The sequence below is a fragment of the Oncorhynchus nerka genome, linkage group LG24 (genome assembly GCF_034236695.1).
Source record: "Oncorhynchus nerka isolate Pitt River linkage group LG24, Oner_Uvic_2.0, whole genome shotgun sequence".
In the NCBI taxonomy this organism is placed as follows: Eukaryota; Metazoa; Chordata; class Actinopteri; order Salmoniformes; family Salmonidae; genus Oncorhynchus; species Oncorhynchus nerka.
In genome coordinates this window covers 58352904-58363678 of record NC_088419.1, presented here as the reverse complement: position 1 = coordinate 58363678, position 10775 = coordinate 58352904, and the positions used below count along the sequence as shown (strand labels likewise).

The window sequence follows — 10775 nt, the reverse complement described above, 5'->3', positions numbered from 1 at the left end:
ATGTTATACCTTTATTTAACTAGGCAAGTCAATAAATAATTATTTTCAATGACAGCCTAGGAACAGTGGGTTAACTGCCTTGTTCAGGGGCAGAATGACATATTTCTACCTTGTCAGCTCGGGGATTCGATCTGAGCACCTTTTGGTTATTGACCAACCACTAGGCTACCTGCCGTCCCAACATGTTCCAATGAATGAACATCCTGATGATAAGGAATTTAGATACCAGCCCAAGCTCTTTCTAACATTCACTAGACTTTTTTGTGTTGGTTTTCTCAAAATATAACTAGGTAGTGAGTACATAGGCTACTAGAATGGGATATGCTCCATTGTATTTCATTACGTAATGCCCATGAACCTTCCTCATTATTGTTTGTGATTGTGCAACATGGAATTGTAACAAATGTGATTAAATGGAGTCCACAAAAAATCTTACTCTATGGACATTTGGATCACACATTATTATCCCTTTCATACATACATACCATGGTTATATATTTTTTGCCGCTATAAATGTGTTCAACGTCCACTGCTTTTAAGTTGACGGCCTGTACATGCTCAGTTAGGCCACAGTTAGACGACGTGTTGCTGCGCATGAGTTTAGCTAGCCAACGTCGCCATGACATCGCCTATCGAGTTAGCAGTTTCTTCATTTATTTGATTTAACCAGGTAAATTGCCTAAGAACAATTTCCCATTTACTGCAAGGACCTGGGGTATAGTTACAGGGGAGATGAGGTGGGATGAATTAGCCAGTTTGAAACTGGGGATGATTAGGAGGCCATGATGTTATGAGGGCCAGATTGGGAATTCATACGGTTTTTGACAAACCCCCCTTCAGAAAATGACAAAGCAAATGCTCCATTTTTGGGGGCATGTTACTCATGGATGTTATTCTCGCACAATAACAGACAACCATTTATATGGTTTACTCTTAAAGTGGTTCAGGAAATCTCACTTAATAGAATTGTATCAGTGGCAATGAATCTAGAGACCCACTACATTTCTTTGGAGGAACTGACCGCTTGAGCAATTGTTTTGTATTATAATATAAACAGAATTGTGGCAAGCAATTCTTCAAATATAAGTTTATAAGACTTGCCATGTCTACTCTTACAAATTTACAAATTACTCTGTTTTAGAAGCTAAAAATGTGAACTCGTTCATGATCATATTAAAAGAGGTACCAATGTTGCATTGGGTGTATTGTACAATAGGCATATTCAATGATACTTAAAGTACATTAGATACCGTATAATTAAATATTTGGTCCTAAAATACAGCAGGCACTGGATTTGTTGTGTAACGTTTATCCAAGACATGCCCTTTGTTGGATCTCACAAGTAAAAAAAACAACAAAAAAAACTGGACAACAATTATTTCCCCTTAACCGAACACCTTGCCAAAGAGGGTTGTGTAATTTCCAGTGTTGGTCATTAATGAGTTCATTGTATTACCCTCTGGTGAGTTCACAACTTCTCAGGGTAGTAAATGTTATATCATTGCTCTAAATGGGAGTATGAGACACCGTCCCAGAACAATTGTTGATTATAGCCCTTGAAAACAATCATTATGTCCATTATGCAACAAGGCTTTGTTTTATATAGGGTGACAAAACAATTACCTACAATTCCAAACTGTATGAATAGTTGTTTCAGGCAACCACAGAGGGTTGCGTGACAAACAGTAGCCATTTTGTATTACACTCCCACCTAGTGTCAAACCCATGTCGTCTTGAGAAAATGCATAAGTAGACACTGAGTGACTGAAATCTACTAGATAACCCATGAGTAATAAAGATATTAGTCTGATAGCATTATCATTTCTGAGACAATATATAGATGTTTGAACTACCGAGCACTAAATGTCCCATCCATATATGTTTATGATAAGCTTATATATATATATAAAATAAACCAATATAGAATCAGTCACTTGACTATTGAGCGGTAGCACCCAAAACATCTTTATTTTCAAATTGATTGTTTTGTTCAGGGGTTTACATCATCTGCAAATCAATATTTCACTTAAAATTGTATTTTGTGAATTTTTTTACATGTATAAAAAAAAATGCACTGAAACTCACTGATTATGTATGATTGAATAAGAAAAGGCTGAGTTAGAATGTGTCTAGAAGGTTAACTACAATGGATTTTCCCTCTGTAGTTAGAGAAATTCAGTAACATTTGACAATCCAGCAACCAAATAAATTTTCCAAAAAGCCCCAAGCCAAATGTAGTTTGTTTCTTAATTGAAAGAGCAAAACAATGATATCAGTGCAACTTAAGTCAGTAAGAAACTGAGATACCCAAATCAGGAGGCCCATACTTATACTCAAACTGGAAATAAAATTATCCTCCATCACTACAGAGGATGAATCAAATTATTTAAATATTTTTAAAAGATGTGGGCTACAAAGAATCAGAACAGTGCAATTTGAGGCCATATGGCATAGTGCTACATGCACTGGAAAGTTCCAGGGGATGAAGGGGGAGTGTAGTTGAGATATATACGTCATGTGTATGGTTGCGGTGGGAACAGGTGGGTCTGAGCAGGTGTAATGTCGGTTGAAATTTGTGTGCATCGGTTTATTGGTCTTTTGTTTATGTAGGGTTGTTATTGTTTGAGAAAATTGTTTTTTTAAAGTATGAATGATAAATTCATACGTACTTTTGTTAAAAAAAAAAACTTAAAATTTGATAAGATGTTTCCAATCCATGGAAACAAGATACAGAATCCAAACCTAGTAGACATCCTATACTTACCCTCCTTTCTCCTCCACTCCTGAAAGTTCCATTTTGAGGCCTACAACTCTACAGATATGGATGCTACTTTAAAAAAAAAAGTGAATGCAATATATTTATCCTTTTTCACAAATTGCTGTGCATCCAAAGTATTAAAATTAATATACCTCTCATTGTAAAACAACTGTCTTGGTAAGAGACCAGAAAAACCTCCCACCCTTGTCTGCCCTCAGAATGCAGGACTAACTGGCTTGATCTGTTGTTGCATGATGAGGTTATCCAGAGTGACCCCCCCCCCCCCTCCTCCCTAATGTTCCCATCCTCCCCAGGAGGAGAGCCTTCCACCCGGCAAGGCGCACCATTCCTGAAGGCTTGAGGAGAGCCTCAGGTGGGGAAGAAACGCATCGACTTTCATTTGATTGGATTCCTGCTGGCTCCAGTCCAGTGTGAGACAGCGCTCCAAGTGCGAATGAGACTGGGTGTGTGCTCTTAGTTCCCCTCTACAGCCAGAGACTGGCACCCACTCAGGGCAGTTCACAGGGTGGTGTGAGGTGGGGAATGTTTTTTTAGCAGTTGTTGGCTGAGTTTTCGTTGTTGGTTGAAGTGGAGGACGGGGGTGTAGGGGATGAGGCCGCGGCAAAGTTCATCCCTGATAGACCTGGAGGATTCATAGCGGTGTTCTGTCCACTCAAGCTTTTCCTGCACACTGGACATGTGTCGTGCTGTGGAAGCACACAGTGGCACAAACACAGAAGACATCACTATATAATCAGTAATCTTCAAGAATTTAAAGTAGGGCCAGTAGTTTTTACTGACCACTTAACTTGCCTAGGAGAATATATGTGGGCCAATATATGTTTGTGGTTAGGTGATGGGGGGGGGGGGGGTGTAAGGTCATATAGGTTTTGTCAATGATAGCACTAAAAGAAGGGTATACGAGTGGAAAGGTCTTACCTGTTCAAGCCAAGGTATTATGCAATCATTATGAAACAAATGATTACATGGAAGTTGCCTAACGTTTTCTCCAGCACTGTAGTCTTCTTTACAGACTGGACATTCTAGACCTGAGACTGGAAACAAAAGATGTAAATGGCTTAAAAACACCACCAAACCCTATGACCCACAGACTTCCGTAGAAAAAGAACAAGACCACAACAAGTCCCGCCCACAGGTGATGCAATTATTGAATGTGCTGTACATGTGTTCAGGGTCACTCACCAACATGCTCCTGTGTGATTGGGATTGTGGGAAGGCTCTTGATTTTGTCCCTGTCAGCTGGCGGAGGGCCAGTGTTCTCAAATTGATTTAATAACTAAGGGATACATAAAAAATACATTTTTATTTCATACCGCGCAGATCTTGCTGTCCAAACGCAACCATTTTCACAATGCAAATATGCAGGCATTTGTGTGCTTTTTGCCAGTTAATTTAGAAACTTTAATAATGTGAGTGGTAAACAGTCAATACGTACCTGTGTAATGATTGCATCTAGTCCATTGGCACCCCAGGCATAATCCATGGGGTTTGAGTGGAGCACGCCCCTATAAAAAGGAATATAACATTTTAAAAACATCAGATGGAAGAAAAAGAGTCAGTTGGCTGACTTCAAAGTTTAACATAAAAACATTTTTTTTAAAGGGGCATAGTACATCCCAGTATCCCGAGACTAATTATACTCACCAGGGTCCCACACCAATATTTGGCATTGCCGTAGGGGCGATTATTCCATTCACTAGCTGCTGAATGATTCTACACATGACAAAAAAAAACATGATTATGTTCTGCATGCATCCAAAAATGAAACCTAATTTCATCATTGCTTACATAGAACATGGTTGACAAGCTAAATCATCAAAGCTCAGAGGAAAAGAGACAAGCCTGTCACTGGGAACTGCTGACAGGTCTAAAGTTTAAAAAGGTCCCACAAGTCACTGAGCTTACCCCTCTAGAGTGGGCACTCCCTCATGTCTCCCTGCCTGTCCCCGGATGTCATGGCGGCCACGAGGTTGCCTGGCGCCGTAACGCTGCCGTGATGCCAACTCCTGTTCCCGCCGGTTCTCTGTGTCGCGGTTGTCCTCTGTTCCCTGCCCCGCTCCAAAATCAAAGGAGTCGTCAAAGACACCCAGAGAAAATTGTCCGTAACCCGATGGGAATGTAGCCATGTGTGAAGAGTCCACATTCTACAAGGAAAGGACATTTAACATACAGCCGCATTCATAAATTACTTTGAGTTCTTTCTGTATTATTCAATGTTAATAGTCAACAGAAATCCCAACTACATCAAAATTCAACTGATGGAATATTTCCAGAATGGACAGAGGCATGCTTTTGTGTTTGCTAAGATAATATCATGGTCTAGCCTGGGTTTATCAATAAGCAGAATTAATAAGCTGCAAAAACCTCTAACGACTGTTGGTTCTGATCACCGCTGGAGATGGTGGATGTGGACCCATTTTCACTGCTGTTCAGGAAGAGAAACATAGAAAATAACAGTTAACAATTTTGGAGAGATGTTTTTATATTTGTGCACACCCTCTTGACCAGATTGGTGTAATCATAGGTGAAAAGTTCTGTGATGCCAAGTGACAAAATCAATTGAAATATTTAACCAGAATGTCAACAGTATGCCTGCCATCACACATTTAACAAACCTTCTTTCCTCCAGCAGTTCCTCGATGAAGCCAGATTCACACCGTGGACATGTGTAATCCTGCAAACAAATATTACAATGACTTTAGGTGTCCTTTTCACATTCACTACCACACATTGAGCATATAGCTATTGAATTCCTACTTCACTACATTCAACTGTGAACGTGGACAACTTCAAAGAACAAGCATAATCAACAAATAATCCTGGAAGGACTTGAAATGTGTTCAGTATGTCATTCAGTTGTCATTAGCACCAAACTGGGGAAAGCCTACAGATGAACATTTCATTGTGAGACACACCTTTAGTATTCTATGACGGATTGTTCCAGGCCCTGACTGTTATGCTGGTGTGATATAACTGAATGGCACACGCACAGAAAGAATGCAACATGCCATTGTCACTGACTAGCATTTCAACACTAGACATAATATTTTACATTTGGCATTGGAATATGCCAGCAAATGACCAACCTATGTCTACGCTTTCTAGAGAAAACCTTAATGCCATAATGGAAATATTTACAATAAACTGTTCCTTGGAGAGAATGGTTAATTAAGTCAATATCTCATGACCAGCTAAATACAAATCGTCCTCTGCTGCAGCTGATCTGGATGTAGTCATAAGGCCTACAGGATGTTTGGACACTGAATTAAATCCTTTAGTAATCATTCATTGCTAATCTGGATGTAACTGTCATCACATGCCATTGCCAAGCATTGCTGACTGATATCAAAGGACGTTCTGATGCATTCCTTGGCTAAGAGTGATTGTCCCATCATGTCTGATTTCTTGCTAGCTAGATATGTGAGTCACATTTATATCTTGCATAAATGTAATGCCCTAGCTAAGTAAACTAGTTAGCACGTACACAGCCAAGCTAGTTACAGTACCTAGTTACAACCGACGCAACTCTAGACAGGCTGGCTAATTAGCTAGCCATCTTAACCGAAAACCATATCAGATACGGTTAGGTTAGTTGGTTAACTAGATACGAGTCTCTGATTTCACACACCATCCTTCCAGCTTAAAATATTAGCTAACTAGTTCTCATTAGATAACTGTCAGTTGCCAGACATGGACAATCTGGTTAGCTCACGTTAGCGTACTGCTGAGCTAGATTACTAGCCAGAGTGGCTGTTAGCTAGCTAGAAATGCTAAGGACTCCAAACGTTCAAGACCAACATCAATGTATCTACTCTCCACGACTATTATCTTTAACTTCTTGCTTCTTGTCAACGTTTCTTACCGGGAGGCGAGGGCTGATCTCTTCCGAACATCTGTGACAGAAAAACTGTCTGGGCCATGGAGGTGCTTCTGCCATCTTTTTGGTTGTAGAGGGAGAATGTACGGCGAAATGAAGGGGACAATAATCATTCGCTCACTATAATATAGGCATTACGTCTCAGTGAATGTACGACGCGCTATAATGAAATACATCAAATGTCTTAAATCTATATTATTCAGTAGGTAGCTAAAGAAAAACAATGGCATCTTTATTTAGGCCTAAATTAGCATTTTCATTGCACTAGTTTCCAGTAAATTAGCAATACAAAACATCTTCATGTGCTTCACTGATTGTTGTATAATGATAAGGTAAATAGCAATACTAAGCCAATATGCATTTCTGATAGTTTAAAAAATAAATAACATGAACAACATACATTATAACTAAAGAAATTCCGGGGAATAATGAAGCGCTATGTTCTATTTCACTTTTCTGATGGCGGGTCTACGCAGTATTGCCACATGGTGGCGCTTTTGTGTCCTAAGTATATTGTTTTATTGCTGATCTCCAGCAAATATTGCCCCTCAGCAGGTAAAGTATTCTTCATATTAATGTACAGGATTGTGGAACATTTAGTGACCAGTTGAGAACCTATTGGCAACCTTCCTTTCACCTTATGTAATACTAAAAGATCCAGAGTCCAGTTCAAAAAATATATAATGCTGGTCTATTCTATTACATATTTTTGGGGATTTTACAATTGATGTGTATAAACCCTGGCTGACTGACAGGGGGCTCTGTATTGAAGCCACCGTGCAGCCATATTTTGGAAGCTATAGAAATGCATTTATTAATGTCTACATTTGTTTTTGACAAGTATATTCTATTAGACACCTTACTGCATACGTTTGAATTATATTATGTGAACGGAACATAAACAAATACAATAAAATATAGCATTTATTCACAGTATAGGTCTACTAACAAATATATATTTTTTATAACTAACCCTTTATAGACCACAGCCTGTCGTAGTAGGGAGCGCCTACTCTGTGAAATGCGCATGTGCAATAACTCAATTCACCCTTGCATTCCTTCTAAACATCGCAAGTTTTTAACTATGTCGAAGGGTAAAATCTACAGAACTTAGTCTACTCTGTACGTAACAGATTGTAGTTTTGGGAACAGAAAACCGTATTGAGATCAAATGTTTAATCGATGAGAAAATGTGCATTATCTCTGCCAAAATCCATCTCATACCATCTTCTCCCACTGCCGGCCAATTGGCTTCTTCTTGTCACCATATTTGGTAGTGAGTGGAAACGCCAGCCGGATGCTTCACATTTATACATCCGGTAAAATATCTGCCTAATTGTTCTATCTGTGGTAGTAATGTTACTGCCAGTGATGTCTACACCCCCTGGGTTGCTATTTCTATGTTTTGGTCATTGAGAGGCTTTGAAGCCACCGGTCGGCCATATTGGCACTGCCCAGTAGGAGCAGTGCTCCACAGGAATTAATGGAATCCTACAGTATTTCAATTAAATGTTTTAAGGACAAAATTACACTTAAAGCAAGTGTCTTTAAGTATTTTTTGTTGTAGAGGGGACAGTAACATTAGTACTCTCATTTAAAAATATATATATTATTACATTTATGTTTAGCTCGCATATCATTTAAACGTATGCATTAAAGGTGTCTATAATATAATAAACGTGTTAAAAACTAATGTAAACATTAACGAATGCATTTCTATAGCTTGAATACCAAGATGGCTCTGAGGTGGCTTCAATTCAGCACCACCTGGCAGTTATCCAGGGTTTATACACATCATTGGTTACTGTCCCCAATTCATCATATAAATACTAAAATACACTTAATTTTGTCCATGAAACATTTTATTGAAATACTCCTATGGAAGACTTCTCATTCTGGGGATATATGGCGGCCAGTGGCTTCAAAGCCTCTAATTGGCCAATGCACAGCATGACTCGTTCCAGGGTTTATATATACGCATCATTGGATTTGACAAGCTGTGGGTTTCAGAGATATTTTAGATATACAAAGTTGATAGTTTGGATCTATTTATCTGTTGTCAATGTACATAATATACTGAACAAAAATATAAACGTTATGCTCAACAATTTACAGTTCATATGAGGAAATCAGCCAATTTAAATCAATTCATTAGGCCCCAATCTATAGATTTCCCATGACTGGGAATAAAGATACCCATCTGTTGGTCACATATACTGTACCTTAAAAGAAATGGGCCTCAAAATGATCTTGTCACGGTATTTCTGTCCATTCAAATTGCCATTGATAAAATGCAATTGTGTTCATTGTCCATAGCTTATATCTGCCCATATCATAACCCCACCGCCAACATGGGGAACTCTGTTCACAACATTGACATCAGCAAATGGCTCACCAACATTACGCCATACACATGGTCTGCGGTTGTGAGGCGGGTTGGACGCACTGCCAAAATGTCTAAAACTATGTTGGAGGCAGCTTATGGTAGAGAAATGAACATGACATTTTCTGGCAACAGCTTGGTGGACATTCCTGCAGTCAAAACTTGAGACAACTGTGGCATTGTGCTGTGTGATAAAACTGCACATTTTAGAGTGGCAATTCATTGTCCCCCAGCACAAGGTGCACCTGTGTAATGGCCATGCTGTTTAATCAGCTTTTTGATATGCCACACCTGTCTGGTGGATGGATTATCTTGGCAAAGAATAAATGCTCACTAACAGGGATGTAAGCAAATTTGTGCACAACATTTGAGGGAATTAAGCTTTTAGTGCGAATGGAACATTTCTGGGATCTTGTATTTCAGCTCATGAATCATGGGACCAACACTTAACATGTTGCGTTTATATTTTTGTTCAGTGTAGTTCAAACATCAAATTTTAAAGCATTTTCAAGATTGCACTGCCCAGGTGGTCTTGTAGTTATGTTAAAGAGGAGAGCTTGATTGATAAGACCCAGGGCACTATGCAGGTCTGTTTTTATTTTGGAGATGAAAAATACTTCTCCTTTAATATTTCACTCTTTCACAGGTAGCTTTAATGTTATCTCCAGAGAGCCATAACAGCAGTGATTTATGGTCAGCTCTGGCAGCTTTGTAAGATACTGTATCACTCCAGCATCCAGGGGTATTGAGTTTACTGTGCTACCTTGAGACAAATCTCCAGTATTTGGCAGCACATGTTGAGAGTAAGTAGGAGTTTCCGCCTGACTGTCCTCTAGCCAATCCCAGCTCTCCAATCTGCTCGGCTGATTTGATGTGTTATTTCATACTCCTACCATACCGAAACCATTATGGTTTTGCAAACACAGTCTTAAAGCCATAGACCCAGAATGAAGCCTTGTAATAAAATACATCAACATTAAATTATGCCAAACTAGGACACTTTTGATTGATTTGGACTAAATACAGTTGTCATTTTATTGCCAATATACCTTAACAACTAATTAGAAAAATGGCATAGTAAACACAATGTATAAATTGCCCAGCCTAATATACAAATTGTCATGGCCTTTACAGCCTTGTGGGTAGTTATGCCTTTTAAAATATTTTCCATCACATTAGTTAGTTTAATACAAGGACTGCTTCTCTTTATCAACTAGGAACATTTTTACAGTGATAGGATTTAATGTGGATGGAATGTTCTGCCCATAGGAAATACATAGTAACCCAGTCAGTTAGTCCACAGCTCCGGTCCTGTATCCTGTGGTGTCTGATCACTGTTGGAACTGGAGGGGCACTTCTGTTCTATGGGCTGTGAATAGAGAGGTCTGATAGCACTAAGGTTGCTATGTCTAAGTTGCTGAGGTAAGCTATTGCCTCCCTGCTCCCCAGTGTGCCATCGCTGCAATCCAATATTCATTGTTGCACTTAAATCTGGGGAGTGTCTGTGAGCAGACTGAGCAGACCAGGGTCAGAGACAGGTCATGTGAGCTGTTGGAAACAATGCAAGACTGAGCGAGCCCTCTGATCATGCCACGGAAGTAATATGGGGTTGAGATATTGAATTGATAAGTGTTGAAAATAGAACTGAGCGTACCATTCAAGTATTTTAGGGTGTCCCTGAGTCATGTAGAAATAAGATATGGTGACAGGCAGCAGTTCAATATGAAATATGCTGA

At 39.2% G+C, this 10775-nt stretch overlaps 1 protein-coding gene across 1 annotated transcript; it reads right to left on the bottom strand.

Annotated features, from left to right (window-relative positions):
• Positions 1-1930: 1930 nt before the first annotated feature.
• LOC115108287 (E3 ubiquitin-protein ligase RNF126-like) lies at positions 1931-6845 on the bottom strand. Its single transcript, XM_029632438.2, has 9 exons — positions 6642-6845; positions 5395-5453; positions 5144-5204; positions 4685-4923; positions 4424-4492; positions 4215-4284; positions 3962-4055; positions 3698-3813; positions 1931-3465 (listed from the first exon to the last, which is right to left on the bottom strand). Exons 1-9 carry the CDS (start codon positions 6714-6716, stop codon positions 3310-3312), a joined length of 939 nt encoding a protein of 312 aa, XP_029488298.1. The 5' UTR covers positions 6717-6845; the 3' UTR covers positions 1931-3309.
• Positions 6846-10775: the final 3930 nt, after the last annotated feature.